Source organism: Pongo pygmaeus, chromosome 15, assembly GCF_028885625.2.
Source record: "Pongo pygmaeus isolate AG05252 chromosome 15, NHGRI_mPonPyg2-v2.0_pri, whole genome shotgun sequence".
In the NCBI taxonomy this organism is placed as follows: domain Eukaryota; kingdom Metazoa; phylum Chordata; class Mammalia; order Primates; family Hominidae; genus Pongo; species Pongo pygmaeus.
In genome coordinates this window covers 48,877,036-48,896,102 of record NC_072388.2, presented here as the reverse complement: position 1 = coordinate 48,896,102, position 19,067 = coordinate 48,877,036, and the positions used below count along the sequence as shown (strand labels likewise).

The 19,067-nt window shown below is 37.9% G+C and overlaps 1 protein-coding gene across 3 annotated transcripts in view; it reads left to right on the top strand.

Moving 5' to 3' along the window:
* The window catches only part of SOS2 (SOS Ras/Rho guanine nucleotide exchange factor 2), a 113,734-nt gene that overhangs the window by 16,814 nt on the left and 77,853 nt on the right, over positions 1-19,067 (top strand). For all 3 annotated transcript variants that reach the window (XM_054447619.2, XM_063651198.1, XM_063651199.1), the window contains exons 2-4: positions 10,265-10,390; positions 13,638-13,769; positions 14,886-15,050. In XM_054447619.2, the coding sequence (XP_054303594.2) occupies positions 10,265-10,390; positions 13,638-13,769; positions 14,886-15,050 (423 nt within the window). The remainder of the gene's footprint in view (positions 1-10,264; positions 10,391-13,637; positions 13,770-14,885; positions 15,051-19,067) is intronic.

Below are 19,067 nucleotides of genomic sequence, written 5' to 3'. Positions count from 1 at the left end.
TTTATTTAGAGATGGAGTCTCATTATGTTTGGAAGCCTGAAACTCCTAGGCCCAAGGAATCCTCCCACCTCAGCCACTAGAGTAGCTGGGACTACAGGCACCCCACTATGCCTAGTTAAATGTCTATTTTTTTAAAAATGTCTTTTAAAAGTCGATTGATATGTTAGAAATGTATGGTTAAAATGTAATTAAGTTACCTCTGGCTGTGTTAAAGAAGTGCAGGGTATAAGAGGAAATATTTATTTCTCCAAAACCTAATTTGAATTTATTAGAAAATATGTTAGAAACATATTTCTCACATAGAAATACATTAGAAAGCCTGATTTTTTTTTATTATCGGTCCTATATGAATTTCTAACTGCCTTACTGTTAGACTTTTTGGACCAGACTTCTTCAAAGAGTAGTCTTTCCTTACTATGGCCTTCCACTTCGCCATTCCCCAATTCAAAATTATTTTTCTTTATCAATTAGTTTGTATTCTGTCAAAATTATTTATGTAAATAAAAAGATAATTAGCTCTGTGAGGCTTGTTATGAAAAATAGCATTACTTCCCCCTTAAACACAAAATTTTCTGTTTCCTAGAGAAAACCACTTTAACTTTTCAAAGTGATTTATTTACTTCTATATTTCTAAGAAAGAAAAAGTTGCTTATATTGCTATTTCTTGTTTTTTTCTGTTTTGGATGTTATCTGTTGATTTCCTACCATGGAGGGTAAGGATTTAATATCCTTTTTTCTCTCTCTCTCTCTTTTTTTTCTTGGCAGGGACTCACTCTGTTGCCCAGACTGGAGTGCAGTGGCACAAAGGATTTAATATTCTTTAATATGCACATACGTTCCCCTCCAACCACACACACACTTTCCACTTTCTCTTCCCCCACTTCAAAGTTATATCTTAATTTGAGTTGGATTAATATTCAAAGTTTACATTATTATGACTGTAAATGCTATTTTTGGGGTTTTTTTTGCGGGGGGACAGGGTCTCACTCTGTTGCCCAGGCTGGAGTGCAGTGGCACAATCTCCACTCACCTCAACCTCCACCTCCCGGGTTCAAGCTGAGATTACAGGCACGCGCCACCAGGCCCAGCTAATTTTTGTATTTTTGATAGAGACGGGGTTTCACTGTGTGGGCCAGGCTGGTCTTGAGCTCCTGGCCTCAAGTGATCCACCCCCACCTTGGCCTCCCAAAGTGCTGAGATCATAGGCATGAACCAGCATACCCGGCCTGTAAATGCTATTTAATCTGCTTTTTCTTTTCTAACTCACTGCTTTTACTGGAGTTATTAATTATCTTGTTTTCTTGTTTGTGTGTTTTTCTATGTAGTACATTTATTACCAAATTCGAACTTTTTACCAGTTTTCTAAATATCCTATCAAGATTTTCATCCCATTGCATACTCTGTCAAGTTCGTTTTCTTGAGACAGTCTCTCCCAGAGCCTTCTGACCTGCACCAATGTGGACTGGTCACCTTTATTCCTGTTGTACAGCTCTCATCCTATAATTTCCTTTCATTTTATCCTGGGCATTCCTTTGACCTTTCTTCTCTATTGATTCCTTTATTTCCTTTATTCCATATTTTTCTTTCTTGATTCATACCCTTGTTTTAGTGTAGTACAAATGACAGAAGCTTAATGAAAAAGACTACGTGAGAGATAAAGTTTTGGACCTTATTCTATCTAAGAATGTCACTTTAGCATGGCATTTGTTATTGTTGGTGTCTTGGATTCCAGGCTGAACATCATTGCCATCTAACTTCTAGTATTACTGTTGAAATCTGAAGCTAATGTCTGCTTCTTGTATATAATCTGCTCCTCCTTACTTCCCTGTCCTTCCAGTCTTGTAGGATTATCTTTGTCTCCAGTGTCCTGACATTTAAATTTTGTTCAGTGACATGGGCACTAGAAAAGCCCTTTAGACTTATTTTATTGATAATTTCTCCCTCAATTTCCTCTGTTTGCTAGATGATTCTCAAACTTTTGAAAACCTCATTTATGGTGAAGTGTAACATATAATCAGAAAATGTGTAAAGGATAAATATACAGTTTAAGGAACACCTGTTTAACACTCAGGTTAGAAGACAGAACATTGTCAGCACTTTTCTCAGAATAACTCTCCAAAAGGTAACCATTTTTGTGGTATTCACTGTTTTGATTTTCTTTCTTTTTGAGACGGAGTCTTGCTCTGTTGCCAGGCTGGAGTGCAGTGGCATGATCTTTGCTCACTGCAACCTCCGCCTCCTGGGTTCAAGTGATTCTCCTGCCTCAGCCTCCCGAGTAGCTGGGACTACAGGTGTGCACCACCATGCCCAGCTAATTTTTGTATTTTTAGTAGAGACGGGGTTTCACCGTGTTAGCCAGGATGGTCTCGATCTCTTCACCTCGTGATCCTCCTGCCTCGGCCTCCCAAAGTGCTGGGATTATAGGCGCGAGCCACTGCGCCTGGCCTGTTTTGATTTTCTTAATAGTTTTTCCATTTTAGCGTGTATCCCTTAACGCCATTGTTTAATTTGTTCTGAATTTGTTTATTTTTTATTTTTGTGTTTAATTTGTCTGACTTTGTGAATGGAATCCCATTGTATGTATTCTTTTTATCTGGCTTCTTTCTGCCAACATTTTTTCAAGGTGCATCCACATTTTATGTAGCTGTCATTATTACTGCATTTTTTTGACTGTGTGTATTCCATTGTATTAATAAGCCACAATTTATCTGTCCCATTCTGGATGAATGTTTGAATTCTTTTCTAGTTTTGGAAGGTATTATTAATAATGTTATTTGTGAGCCTTCTAGCGTATGTCTTCTGGTAAACATTTCTCTAGAGCATTGCTGTCTAGAAGAGATACAATGTGAGCCACACATGTAATTTAAAATTTTCCCTCCTAGGCTGGGCATGGTGGCTCATGCCTATAATCCCAGCGCTTTGGGAGGACAAGGCAGGAGGATTGCTTGAGCCCAGGAGTTCAAGGCCAGCCTGGGCAACACAGTGAGAACCTGTCTCAAAAATTTAAATAATAATAATAATAATAATAAATTAAAAATAAATAAATAAAATTTTCCCTCCTAAGTGAATTAATGCAGGAACAAAAAAAACAAATGCTGCATGTTCTCATTTACAGGTGAGAGCTAAACATGGGGTACCCATGGACATAAAGATGTTAACAATAGACACCGAGGACTAATAGAGGGAGTAGTACTATGCTCAGTACCTGGGTGATGGGATCATTTGTACCCCAAACCTCAGCATGACATAATATACCTAGGTAACAAAATCCGCACATATATCCCCTTAATCTAAAATAAAAGTTAAAAATGAAAATTATCATAGCCACAGTTGAAAAGTAAGAAGAAACAGATGACGTTGATTTTAATAACATATTTTTAACCCAAAAAGTCTAATCATTTCAGCATGTGTCATAAAAATTGAGAATTTGACTTCTTATTTTAATACTGAATCTGGTTTGTATTTTACACCAACATCCCATTTCAACTCAGTGGAGCTACATTTCAGGTGTTCAGTACCCACATGAGGCTAATGTCTATTATATTGGACTGTATAGCTCTAAAGAAATATATGTAAATCTATCCTGTATATATATATATCCTATAGTGGAATTGCTCAGTCATAGACTATACATATCTTGAACTTTAGTACTTAATGGCAGAGTTTTTGAAAGTGATTGAACCATTTTACATTCTAGTAACAATGTGTGATAGTTCCCATTGCTCCACATAGTTACCAACATTTGGTATTATCAGAATTTTTAGTTTTGCTGCCTGGTGAGCGGATAGTTTTCATGGTCGTTTAATTTGCATTTTTCTGATTACTTAAGAGCTAGAGCACTTTTTAGTGTATATATAGGCTATTTGAATTTTTTCTTTTGTGAAGTGCTAGTTTAAGGTTTTTTTGCCCATTTTTTCTCTTGGGATTTTTATCATTTTTTTTCTTACTGAACTTTTAGGAGTTCTCTATATATTCTGGATATGAGCCTTTTGTTATATGTACTACATATATCTTCTCCAACTCTGTAACTTGCCTTTTTACTTTCTTAAAGATGTCTTTTGATAAACCTAAATTTTAAAGTTTAATATAAAGTTTATCAGTTCTTTCCTTCATAGTTAGTAATTTTTTGTGTCCTATATAAGAAATCTTTTTCAATCCTGAAATCATGAAGATATTATCTAGTTTTACACTGTCAGAGCTTTATTGGGTATATTTATTTATTAGGCCTAATATGCAGCTAGGATTGATTTTTGGGTAAAGGATGAAGTAGGAGTTGATTTTATTTTTCTGCAGTGGTTCAACACTATTCATACACTTCCCTGCCTCCCGGCAACTCTCTGCCACACCTCATACTCTACAGTGCCATCTTTGTAAATAAGCGTCTATATATATGTGGACTTGTTTGTGGACTCTGTTATGTCCCATTGATTTCTTTCTCTATCCTTATGCCATTGTCACATTCTTCATTACTATAGCTTTGTGATAAATCCTGACAACCATTTGAGCAAATCCTTATACTTCCTTACAGACATTTGACTTTGTTGTCAGTAATTTAAAAAAAGAATATATGATTGATTTTCTTAGCCTTTTGCACTTTTATGTACATTTTGAAATTATCTTGGCATTTTTAGCAAAACAACCTGCTTGGTTTTGATTGTGATTTTATAACTGCATGTATCAATTTTGAGAGAATTCAGTTGTATACAATATTAAGTCTGACAGTTCACCAACATGGTATCATCTTTCATTTATTTAGCTCTTTAATTTTTCTTAAAGTCTAGTTTTCTCCCTAGGAGTCATGTGTACCTTATCATGTACTCAAGGTACGCGGTATTTTAAATTCTATTGTAAATGCTATTTAATTTTTTTTTTTTTTTTTTTTTTTTGAGACAAGGTCTCACTCTCACCCAAGCTGGAGTGCAGTGGCATAATCATGGCTCATTGCAGCCTCGACCTCCAGGCTCAGGTGATCCTCCCACATCAGCCTCCCGTGTAGCTGGGACTACAGTTGTGTGCCACCACGTCTGGCTAATTTTTTGTAGAAGTGGTGTTTCACCGTGTTGCCCAGACTGGTCTCGAACTCCTGGGCTCAAGCGATCCTCCCGCCTCAGCTTCCCAAAGTACTGGGATTACAGGAGTGAGCCACCGCACCTGGCCTAAAAATTTTGTTTGCTAGCTTTGTTGCTGGTACATAGAAATAAAAGTTTATTTTTTATGAGTTCAGGTAATTTATCTGTACAATATTTTTGTCCTGCATGGGTAAATTATTTTGTCCTCCATGGGTGCGTGGATTCTTCAGAGAAGCAGAACCAATAAGAAACACACACACACACACACACACACACACACACACACACACACACACACACACGACATTTACTGTAAGGAAATAGGTTCATGAGGTTATGGTGGCCAGGAAGTCCAAGATCTGCATTTGTCAAGCTGCAGACCCAGAAAAGCCAATGGTATAATTCTAGTCCTAGTCTGAAGGCCTGAGAACCAGAAGAGCTGGTGATGTAAATTCCAGTCTGAGTCTGAGTCTGAAGGCAGAAGACCGATGTCACAGCTCAAATACAGTCAGGCGGAGAGAAAGAATTCTTTCTCAGCCTTTTGTTCTATTCAGGCCTTTAGTCAAGTGGATAAGGCCACATTGGGGAGGGTAGTCTGCTTTTCTCAGTCTACCAACTCAGATGTTAATCTCCTCCAGAAATACCCTGACAGACATACCCAGATATAGTGTGTAACCAGTTATATGGGTACCCCAAAATTAACCATCACAATGGGCAGTCAGATGATCTACAAATTTGTTTCTTCTTTACCAATTCTGAAATTTTCTTTTTCTTGGTTTACTGCACTAGCCAGGACCTCCAAATATAATGTGGAATAGAAATGATAATAGAAAATATCCTTTTTCATGATCTCAAAAGGAAAGCTGTCAGTGTCTTGTCTTACCATTAACTATGATTTTATTGTAGCTTTTTTTGTTTTGTTTTGTTTTTTTTGAGATGGAGCGTTGCTGTGTTGCTCAGGCTGGAGTGCAGTGGCATGATCTCGGCTCACTGCAACCTCTGCTTCCCAGTTCAAGTGATTCTTCTGCCTCAGCCTCCCGAGTAGCTGGGACTACAGGCACCCGCCACCACGCCGGCTAATTTTTGTATTTTTAGTAGAGACGGGGTTTCACCATATTGGCCAGGGTGGTCTCAAACTCTGACCTTGTGATCCCCCCGTCTCAGCCTCCCAAAGTGCTGAGATTACAGGTCTGAGCCACCGCACCCAGGCTATTGTAGCTTTTTAGTATACATCCTTTATCAAATGAAAGAAGTTCACAAAGAGATTTTTTGTTTGTTTGTTTGTTTGAGACAGAGTCTCACTCTCACCCAGGCTGGAATGCAGTGGCACGTGATCTCGGCTCACTGCAACCTCTGCCTCCCGGATTCAAGCGATTCTCCTGCCTCAGCCTCCCAAGTAGCTGGGTCTACAAGTGCCTGCTACCCATGTGCGGCTAATTTTTTATATTTTTAGTAGAAATGGGGTTTCACCATGTTGGCCAGGCTGGCCTTGAACTGCTGACCTGAAGCGATCCACCCGCCTCGGCCTCCTAAAGTACTGGGATTATAGGCGTGAGCCTCTGTGCTGGGCCCACAAAAAGATTTTATCATGAATGAATGTTGAATATTTTTCAAATGGCTTTTTTACATATATATTGGGATGGTCATATTATTTTTCTTTTCTTTTTTTTTTTTTGAGATGGAGTCTTGCTCAGTCATCCAGGCTGGATTGCAGTGATCTCAGCTCATGGCAGCGTCTGTCTCCCGGGTTCAAGCAGTTCTCCTGCCTTAGCCACCCAAGTAGCTAGGATTACAGGCCTGTGCCACCACACCTAGCTAATTTTTATATTTTTAGTAGAGACGGGGTTTCACCATGTTGTCCAGTCTGGTCTCGAACTCCCGACCTCAGATGATCCACCCACTTCCAGCCTCCCAAAGTGCTGGGATTACAGGTGTGAGCCACCATGCCTGGCTGTGATTGTATAATCTTATTTGTATACATTATGGAATTTAGTTAGGTGACACTTTACTTAGGCTTTTTTTTTTCTGGATTCATAAGTGAAAATGGCCTATAATTTTCTTTTCTTTTAGAGATGAGGTGTTGCTCATTCCCCCAGGCTGGAGCACAGTGGCACCATCATGTCTCACTGTAGCCTTGACCTTCTGGACTCAAAAATCCTTCTGCCTTAGCCTCCTGAGTAGCTGGGACTACAGGCATATGCCACCATGCCCAGCTAATTTTTTATTTTGGAGAGACGAGGTCTTGCTATGTTGCCCAGGCTGGTCTGGAATTCCTGGCCTCAAGAGATCCTCTGACCTTGGCCTCCCAAAGTGCTGGGATTACAGGCATAAACCACTGTGCTGAGCTAAAAATGGCCTATAATTTTCATCTTTCTTTTTGAGTTTTTATATAAAGTCTAGTCCCAAAATAAATTGGAGAGTATCTTTTTAAAAAAAATTTTCTAAATGTTCGCTTAAGATTGTTGTATTGCTTCCTTTATGTTTGATGAGTTTGTCAGTGAAGCCAGGTAGACTCATATAATGGGCTATAATGCAAGTCTCAACAAATTTCAAAAGACTGAAATCATAGAAAATATGTTTTCTGGCCAGGCATGGTGGCTTATGCCTGTAATCCCAGCATTTTGGGAGGCAGAGGTGGGTGGATAGCTTGAGCTCACAAGTTCAAGACTAGCTTGAGCTCACAAGTTCAAGACCAGCTTGAGGTCAAGGCTACAGTGAGCCATGATTGCACTACTGCATTCCAACGTGGGTGGCAGAATGAGACTCTGTCTCAAAAAAATTAAATAAGTAAATAAAAATGAAAAGGAAAGTATGTTTTCTGACCACATGTGATTATTATAGAAATCAATTTTAAAAACCTTTAAGAAAATCTCATGTTTAAAAATTAAGAAATTTGCTTCTAGATTCTTAAGGTGAAAGAAGAAACCATAATGGAAATTAGAAACTATAGTCCACCATTCTTATCCTTGGGTTCTTAATCCATAGATTCAGCCAACCTCAGATCAACAGTATTTGGGAAAATAATGGATGGTTGCATTTGTACTGAACACATACAGACTTTTCTCTTGTCATTATTTCCTAAACAGTACAATATAACCACTATTACATAGCATTTACATTGTATTAGGTGTTATAAGTAACCTATAGAAGATTTAAAGTATATGGGAGGATGTGTGTAGGTTGTATACAAATGTTACACCATTATATATAAAGGACTTGGGCATCCATGGATTTGGGTATCCACAGGTGTCCTGGAACTAATTTCCCACGGACACTGAAGGATGACTGTATTTTGAACTGGATGATTACAAAAATATTCCATATGAAAATATGTGGGTTTTTACAAAAGTAGTTTTAGAGAAAACATACATATTAGAAAAGAAAGGTTGACAAAAATGAGCAAAGTATCCATCTCAAGAAGTTGGCAAAAGAACATAAAAAGCAGAAGAAATAATGAAGATAAAGCAAAAATAAATGAAATATAAAACAAACATAAAATAGGATCATAAAAGCCAAGAGTTGGTTCTTTAAAAGATTAATAACATTGATAAACCTCTGAGATGCTGATCAAGAAAAGAACGAATACACAAATAACTAATATTAGAAATGAAAGAAGGGATTTTACTATAAATCCTATAGACTTACAAAATATGAGGCTATAATGCACAATTTTATGCTATTTTTTTTTTTTTTTTGAGATGGAGTCGCCCAGGCTGGAGTGCAGTGGTGCGATCTCTGCTCACTGCAACCTCTGCCTCCCAGGTTCAAGCAATTCTCCTGCCTCAGCCTCCTTAGTAGCTGGGATTACAGGCACGTGCCACCACACCCAGCTAATTTTGTATTTTTAGTTTCACCATGTTGGCCAGGCTGGTCTCAAACTTCTGACCTCAGGTGATCCACCCACCTCGGCCTCCCAGAGTGCTGGGATTACAGATGTTAGCCACCGCGCCTATACTAATTTTTTAAAACTCTTATTTTGTTCAGGCATGGATCTCTTAGGAAATGGCAAAGTCTAAATCGTAGACTAATCATTGTTTGGCAATGGTCGGTTTAGTGGTGGCACGTGATGTGATGTTAGGAAGAATTCTATGGTAAATTTTGAGACTTCAAATGAAATGGTTAACTTCAATGCTGTGTTTTTTGTGGGGAGGGTTTTAAATTACTTTTGCTTAACTATGAGGCTATTCAAGTTATCTATTTTTGTGTTAGTGCTTCTGATATCCTTCTGACTTCATGGCACAAAAAGTTAAAGCAGGCTGGGTGCAGTGGCTTATGCATATAATCCCAGCACTTTGGGGAGCTGAGGTGGGAGGATCACTTGAGCCCAGGAGTTCAAGATCAGCCTGGGCAACATGGTGAGACTTCATCTCTAAAAAAAGTTTTAAAAATTAGCCGGGTCATGGTGGCACACACCTGTAGTGCCAGCTACTTGGGAGGCTGAGGTGGGAGGGTTGTTTGACCCCAGGTCTGCAGTGAGCCTGGGTGACAGAGTGAGACCCTGTCTCAAAAAAAGAAAAGAAAGGAAAGCAATACTTTTTTTTTATTTCTTTCAACAAATATTTATAGGACACCTACTGTATGCTAGGTACTGTTATTTACCATATTTCTTATATCCAGTCAGACTGGATTATTATTTAGGACAGAAAATTTAGAAACAAAAACAACTCATTCCTAGAAGGATGCAGCTGCTTAAAAAAAAAAAAAAGAAAGAAAAAAACGTGGGGGGCTTAGCATAGCTGGTGGTGACAGTGCTATTGTGAAAGCTGAGTAGCACCTATTTCACAGAGCACCTCTGTAATTTGTAAAGGAGTATGGTTTTTCAGATGTTACCTTTATTACTGGGATTCATGACCTGCATAGACTTCAAGTAGGTTTATTGACTTCAGGGTATCCACAATTCCTCTGAAATTGTATAGAATAGTTTATGTGTATATGCTTTTTGGTGATAGGGAAGAGAGAGAGTTCAATGGCTTTCCATAGATTTTTCAAAGGATCCAAAAATGCTTAAGAACCACTGCTCTGTGGGTTAAGAAAAGTTTACAGAGACCAACAAATAGTTTTTTTCTTCATTTTGTGTTTTATGTCTGTTTTGAGTAACCATTATAGTAAAATATTAATTATATATAAGATTCTCTTTGACTTTTGTTCAATTTATATTATTTTGCCATTACTTTAACTGATAACTTTTTTTAAAGGTTCAGGAACAAGTGCATCCCACTCTCTCAGCTAATGAAGAGTCTCTCTATTATATTGAAGAGCTGATTTTTCAGCTGCTTAATAAATTATGCATGGCCCAGCCAAGGACTGTTCAAGATGTAGAGGTAAAAATTATTTTGTCATTTCAAAAAGTCACTTAACCATTGTATGAATTAATTTTTGTATCTATATCATTCTAAATTATTGTGAAAACTAAAACCACTGAAATTATGTATGATATATATGGTCAGTTTGTTTTTGACAAAAACGTCCAGGCAGTTCATTGAGGAAAGGCAAGTTTTTCAGAAAAAAAAATCTTAGAACAACTGGGTACATTTATGAGGGGAAAAAACCTTGAAACCTATCTCATGCCGTAGACAAAAATTAATTCAAAATGGATCATGGCCTTAGACATAACAGCTAAACTACAAAGTTTCTAGAAGAAAATTCTGGAAAATATCTTCATAACCTGGGGTTAGGCACGTATTTTTTAGAGAGGACTCAAAACATAGTACTTTATATTGAATAATAAGGCCAGGTGCGGTGGCTCACACCTGTAATCCCAGTACTTTGGGTGGCTGAGGCGGGAGACAGTCTCAAAAAAAAAACCAAAAAAAAAAAAAATGTTCTCTATGTCAGTTGAGATGATGGTTACACAGACATAAGCATTTCTAAAACTCAACAAATTGTACATTTTAAGATCTGTGTATTTTACTGCATATAAATATTACCTCAGTAAAAGATTAGTGTAAATTTTGAGGACATTTGCTCATTGATTTAAAAAAATGTATATGTATGTATGTGTGTGTGTGTGTATATATATATATCTGAAAAACTGTGTTTAAATTAGTACTAAAATAATTGTTTTGCCTTGGTTACATGGTAGTATTTTTGGATTTTTAGCAATATCTGTTAGGGATCTGTTTTAGCAATATCTATTAGTTTTACTTCTTTTGTATAAAAGCACCCTGTGCACATAAAATTAATATTAATAAAATTGATATTATTTTTCTCCTGCTAAAAACAAATGTCTAATAGTACAGCTATCAAAAATTATTTTTATTTTTATTTTTTGAGTTGGAGTCTCACTCTGTTGCCCGGACTGGAGTACAGTGGTGTGATCTTGGCTCACTGCAACCTCAGCCACCCAGGTTCAAGCTATTCTCCTGCCTCAGCCTCCCAAGCAGCTGGGACTACAGGCGTGCACCCCAGGCTAATTTTTATATTTTCAAAAATTACTTTTATACTATACTGTTTACATTTCCTTTTTTTTTGAAATTTGTTTCTATAAGCAACAACTTTCTTTCTTTCTTTTTGTGAAGTGGCATGATCATAGCTCACTGTAGCCTTGAACTCCTGGGCCCAAGTGATCCTCCTGCCTCAGCCTCCTGAGTAGCTGGGACTACAGGGACATGTCACTGCACCCAGCTAATTTTTATTTTTATTTTTGTAAAGACTGGGCCTTGCCGTGTTGCCCAGGCTGGTCTTGAACTCCTGGCCTTCAGTGATCCTCCCTCCTCAGCCTTCCAGAGTGCTGGGATACAGGTGTTAGCCACCATGCCCAGCTACAACTTTCAGTATAAAGGAAAATCTTAATTTGTAGTGATTGAGCTATTAAGATTTTCCAGGATTCTTGGAATTAAAGCATTTTTTTCCCCTGTTCTCTGCTGCCAATTGTTTGGGTTTTGTTGTGTTTTGTTTTAAGAGACAGAGTCTTGCTTTATCACCCAGACTAGGGTGTAGTGACAGGATCATAGCTCACTGTAGCCTTGAACTCCTGGGATCAAGCAGTTATCCTGCCTCAGCCTTCCAAGTAGCTGGGACTACAAGTGCATGCAACCATGCCTGGCTAATTTTTAAATTTTTTTTGTAGAGACAGGGTCTCCCTACATTGCGCAGGCTGTTTCATACTCCTGGCCTCAAGGGATCCTCCCATCTTGGTCTCCCAAAATGCTGAGACTTAGAGGCATGGGCCACCATGCCCAGCCTCTGCTACTAGTTTTGAACATGAAATAAACGCACTGAAAGCATACTTTTCAACAGCTAAATTTGCTAAAATCTGAGAATATAACTATAAATATAGGAAACCCTGCTAAATTAGAGTTTAATTCAGATCTCAGTAGTTCTTGTTTTTCATGCCAATGAATCACTGATTAAATTAAAATTAGGTGAACTGCCTAGGTGCAGTGGCTCACACCTGTAATCCCAGCACTTTGGGAAGTTAAGGCGGATACAATCACTTGAGCCCAGGAGTTTGAAACTAGCCTGGGCAACATGGCAAAACCTGTCTCTACAAAAAATAGAAAAATTAGCCAGGAGTGGTGGTATGTGCTTATAGTCCCAGCTACTTGGGATGCTGAGGTGGGAGGATCATTGGAGTCTGGGAAGTGGAGGTTGCAGTGAGCTGAGATCCCGCCACTGCACTTGCACTTCAGCCAGAAGTGACACAGACAGAGTGACAAGAGTGAGACCCTGTCTCCAAAAAAAAAAAAAAAAAAAGCAAGATGAACCAATGAACCACAAAGGCTAGGATTGTTTTTGTCAAGGTACGTATTTTCATAAGCCATTCTGAGCTCTCTCACCTATTTCATCTTCCAAGAGATACATGACCTCTTTTATTTGAAGCTCTAAGATTAGCGAAAGGAGAGTGGCTGTATACTAATGATTAAAAATGAATGAACAATTTCTGCTCTGCTAGGTAAATAGTTTTAACTCTAGAAACCTAACTTAAAATCACTAATACACTATTTCATGTTCGCTTTAATCTTTCTTATATATCCTATGTATTGTTTTTTTCTTTTTCCAGTTCATCTTAATTATGTTTAAGCTTTCTTTTTGAAGTTTACCTTTTTGTTTTATCCATGAAAATTATGTGGAAAAATATTGATAGTCCTGTTGACCTTTTTTTTTTTTTTTTTTTTTTTCAGTTGAGGGTCTCCCTCTCACCCAGGCTGGAGTGTAGTGGCGTGATCTCGGCTTACTGCAACCTCCACCTCCTGGGTTCAAGCAATCCTCCCACCTCAGCTTCCGAAGTAGCTGGGACTATATGCATGCACCACCACCATGCCAGGCTAATTTTTGTATTTTTAATAGAGATGGGGTTTCACCATGTTGCCTGGCTGGTCTCAAACTCCTGAGCTCAAGTGATCCACCTGCCTCAGCCTCCCAAAGTGTTGGGATTACAGGCGTGAGCCACCGCGCCCAGCCTGACCTTTTTTTTAAGCCAAAAAATTTATTTGTTACAGGAATCAGAATGTATTGTGTCACTATTATCTGTTAGCATTAAGAATAGAAATCAAGTTGAATTTTGTATGAATTTCCTATTTATGAACACTTTTATTAATACTACAATGGTTCGCTGTGATTGAGCAGGAGCGAGTTCAGAAGACCTTTCCTCACCCAATTGATAAATGGGCCATTGCTGATGCACAATCTGCTATAGAAAAACGAAAACGAAGAAATCCTCTTTTACTGCCTGTGGACAAAATCCATCCTTCGTTGAAGGTAACAAAAGATTAAACATTAGTTGGGGGGTGTTCTTTATAACAAGTAATATTTTATTTCTGTATTTATAAAGCATTAATGTAGCATGGTCTGTGTTAGTGTGTATATGTGCACTTCCATGTGTATACTTGTACATACACATCACATATATTAATATGTATATGAAATGATTATACTCTGGTGAAATTGGATTGCTTTTAAAACAATATTAAAAATTATTAATAGTGATAATGCATCACTATTATTTTGTGGCATCTTTTTTTTTTTTTTAAATAGAGACAGGGTCTTGCTGTGTTGCCCAGGCTGGTCTCAAACTCCTGGGCTCAAGTGATCCACCTACTTTGGCCTCCCAAAGTGCTAAGATAAGAGTCATGAGCCATCAGGCCTGGCCCATTGTGGCATCTTTGTGGCATCTTCCAATGACTGCTACTCTGACTGATTCCTATGTAGTAGGCCATGATTCTCAGCCATTTGTTGATTAAGAAAGTGTATAATTTCAGAAGCTACTGTGAGTTCAGAACTGTCTTTAAAATTAATTTGTATTATCACAGATTATTTTTTATATACTGGAAAAGTGGACTAGGATCTAGTTTGGATACTAGATGCATATTAATGCATAGGGCAAAATATGTTTGGTGTATATGGATTTTAAGAGTTTTGTAGCAAATTCAAGCCCCGCCCCCAGCCTGCCACACACACACACACACACACACACAGACACTTCCACACCTCCCCTCAGTAGAAACTACTGTAATTACGGGATACTGGTTTTAAAGCAGAGTCCTTGAAGATAGCAGATATTTTGATATTTGTCAGATGAGTTTTGGTTAATGTATTAAGAGGCTTTTAGTGGAGTCCAACCCAAGATTTCTATATTAAGATCAACTGTTGTTGTTTGTTAAAAGGCAGAGTTGTTAGATTAGATGTCTCTTAAAAGAAAAAAATACCCTAATACAGGGACCAAAGATTCATTTTATGTCCTGTGGTACCCATACATTTAGACATGTAGTTAATAGAAAGTTTTTTTATAAGCAAGGATGTTAAATAGGAATTTTTTGAGTGGTTAATACTTGACAGTGCTACATTTTGCAATTAAATTATTTATTCTTTTCACAGGAAGTGTTAGGGTACAAAGTGGACTACCATGTATCCCTATATATTGTGGCTGTACTAGAGTATATCTCAGCTGATATTTTAAAATTGGCTGGTAATTATGTTTTTAATATCCGGCATTATGAAATATCTCAGCAGGACATTAAAGTGTCAATGTGTGCGGATAAGGTAAGTGTTACAAGGTATTTAAACTTAACTTGAATAGCAGTTAAGTTTTCTTAACTTAACTGCCTCAATCTTTTTGTATACATTATTAGATAATGTATACAAATTTCTGCCTCAATCTTTTTGTATACATTATTAGATAAGTAATTTTTATAATTGCTAGTACTAGAAGAGAGAAAAATCCTGGCTTTACAGAGTAACCGTGATATTTCCAGGTTTTTAAGCATATGGCAGGAGGGGGATCTCTTTTTTTGGTCAAGAATCTTTTACTTACAAGAAAAAAACATCCAAGGCCTCAAAACAATTTAAGTAGTTTCAGTTTTATATTTTTAGAAAGAGAATATATAGAGTTCTACTCAGTTACTTTTAAGTGTAAGTAATTTTGAAGACCCTACTTTGGTTTCACAGCATAGCTTAGTGAGGCACAGGGGAGAGAAAATTAGACTGCAATGTTGAAGTTACTCCCCTCTGATCATTTTTTTTGTTTTTATATCTGTCTTCTTTCCTGGCTGTAAGCTGCTTGTGGGAAGAAATTGAGTCTTTCATATTCTTCTGTATTCCTTTTCTTACCATCTTATTTTTCTTCCTATTATTTGAGACAAGGTCTCACTTTGTCACCCAGGCTGGAGTGCAGTGGCACAATCTCAGCTCACTGCAAACTTTGCCTCCCTGGCTCAAGCGATCTTCTTGTCTCAGCCTCTCAAGTAGCTAGGACCACAGGCGTGCATCACCATGTCCAGCTGTTTTTATATTTTTTGGAGAGATAGGATTTCACCATGTTGCCCAGGCTGGTCTTGAACTCCTGAGCTCAAGTGCCTGCCTCAGCCTCCCAAAGTATTGGGATTATAGGCATGAGCCACTGCACCCACTGAAGCTATAACGCTGAATAACATAGCAATCCTTGTGTTAGAAGGTGTTTATTTTACTGCAAAATAAAAATAAACAGATAATTACAGAACAATATGATTAAAACTGTCATACTAGTAAGTCCAAGGTACAGTGGAGAAAGTAATGAACTTTAGCATGGGTGAGGCCAGAAAGACTACAGAGAAAATGCCTAAATGAAACTCTCTCAGGGTGAACAACCTTCAGGACCTAGCACGTGCTGGTGGTTCTCAGCCTTGACTGCACATCAGAATTAATAGAAAGCTTTTTAAAGAATGCTGATGCCTGCATATCACCCCCAGAGATTTAATTGGCCTGGATTGGATCTCCAAACCTCAGTGTTCTTTGAAAGAATTCCAGGTAATTCTGATGCGCAGTTATAATGACTGAGACCGATTGTATGATGCCATAATTTCAGAAATGACTTTTCACTTACATCATGGTAGCAATTCCTGTTATCTCTATTTTGACTTATAAAATTATGGCTACTTTTTTTTTTTAACTTTGAAAATATCTTAGACTTATAGAAAAGTTGGAAGTACAACAAAAAGTAAGCCCTTGCCACTTGAACCGTATGAGAGTAAGTTGCTGATATAGTATGTCCTATAAACAAGAACATTCTGCTACGTTACCACAGTATGACTGACAGTCAAAATCCAGGAAATGAATACATTTGATACATTATACCATCTAACTTTCAAACATCATTCAAGTTTTGTCACATATCCTAATGATGATCTTTTTACCAAAATAATTCATTCCAGAATCATATATTGCTTATGTGTCATGTATTTTTATCCTCTTCAGTCTGGAATAATTCCTCATTCCTCCCTTAACTTTAAAAAAAAAAAAAAAAAAAAAAAGGATGGCAAAGCAGGCCAGGTGGATCACACCTGTAATCCCAGCACTTTGGGAGGCTGAGGCAGGCAGGTCACTTAAGGTCAGGAGTTCAAACCAGCCTAGTCAACATGGCAAAACCCCATCTCTACTAAAAATACAAAAAAAGTAGCTGGGCATGGTGGCATATGCCTGTAATCCTAGCTACTTGGGAGGCTGAGACACGAGAATCATTTGAACCCAGGAGGTAAAGTTTGCACTGAGTTGAGATTGCACCACTGCACTCCAGCCTGGGCGACAAAGCAAGGCTGTTTCAAAAAAAAAAGGTGGTAAAGCTGACTTTATTCAAGGGAGGCCATGGCAATAGGCCCAGGGACCACTGCAGTGTAATCCCGTGGTTGGGGAGATAGACGTTAGAATCAACTCTCCTCCCTTAACTTTTATAACCTGGACACTTCTGAGGGTTACAGGTCAGTTACTGTGTAGAATGTCCCTCAATTTAGGTTTTCTCTTGGTTAGAATCAGGTAATGGTCTTTCGCAGGAATATCATAGAAATTGTGCTGTGTTCTTCTCATTGCATTTTCTCGGATGGCACACAGGCACATGATTTCATTGTGTCTCATTAGTGCTGGTGATGTTGACTTTGATTACTTGATTAAGGAGTTATCTGCCAGGCTTTTCATCTGTGAAGTTACTCTTTTCCCTTTTGTAATTAATAAATGAATATTTTATGGAGTACTTTGAAACTGTGTATCTTATTCTTCATCACACTCAAATTTATTTATTTTAATATGGACTAATGAATTGTTATTTTATTCAATGGGTCATAATCTGTTACTTCATTATTTAGATGTTGCAGGCCAGGCACTGTGGCTCATGCCTGTAATCCCAGCACTTTGGGAGGCTGAGACAGGTGGATCGCTTGAGCTCAGGAGTTTGAGACCAGCCTGGGCAACATGTCTCTACAAATAAAAAAAATTATCCAGGCGTGTGCTTGTGACTATAGTCCCAGCTATTTGGGAGGCTGAGGTGGGAGAATCACTGGAGCTTGGGAGGTTGAGGCTACACGGAGCTGAGATCACGCCACTGCACTCCAGCCTAGGTGACAGAGTGAGACACTGTCTCAAAAAAAAAAAAGTTCCGTTTTTTCCAGATTTGGTTATTAGGAGCCCTAGCTTGGTTTTTCTGTTCCTGTCATTATTTGAGCACTTCATTTTCTTTTCTCCTTCCTATTTATTAATTTATTTAATTATAAATTGACAAATTATAGTTGTATATATTTATGGAGTACAAGGTAAGGTTATGATTACGAAGAAAATGTGGAATAATTAAATCAAGCTGATTAACATTTATTACCTCAAATACTTATTTTTTGTGGTGAGAACATTTGAAATTTACTCTTAGCTAGTAGAATGATGGTTACAAGGCTAGGAAGGGTAGCTGGAGTGGGGGAAATGGGGATGGTTAATGGGTACAAAAATATTATTAGAATGAATGAGATCTAGTATTTGATAGCAAAACAGGGTGACTACAGTCAACGATAATTTATTGTATATTTTACAACAATTAAAAGAGTTTAATTGGATTGTTTGTAACACAAAAAAAGGATAAATGCTTGAGGTGATGGAGACTCCATTTTATTCTGATGTGTTCATTATATGCCTGCATTTACCCCATAAATATATACACCTACTATGTACCCACAAAAATTTCTTTTAAAAATTGAAATGACAAAAAAATTTACTCTTTTTGCAATTTTGAAATGTAAATACATTATTATTTACTACATTCACCATACTGTGCAATAAATCTTACAAAAAGACCCAATTCCTCCTAATTGAGGTTTTGTCCCCCTACCCTTCAGCCTCTGGTAACCACATTCTACTCTGCTTCTATGAGTTTGTTCTAGATTCCACATGTAAGTGAAAACACATGTGCATTTTCTTTGTTGTTTGTTTGTTTTTTGTTTTTGTTTTTTTTCTTTTTTGAGACAGAGTCTCGCTCTGTCGCCCAGGTTGGAGTGCAGTGGTGTGATCTCGGCTCACTGCAACCTCCGCCTCCTAGGTTCAAGCGATTCTCTTGCCTCAGCCTCCCAGGTAGATGGAACTACAAGTGCCCGCCACCATGCCTGGCTAATTTTTGTGTTTTTAGTAGATGGGGTTTCATTATGTTGGCCAGGCTGGTCTGGAACTCCTGACCTTGTGATCTGCCCGCCTCGGCCTCCCAAAGTGCTGGGATTACAGGTGTGAGCCACCACACCCAGCTTGTTTGTTTTTGAGAGCTTGAGTCTCCCTCTG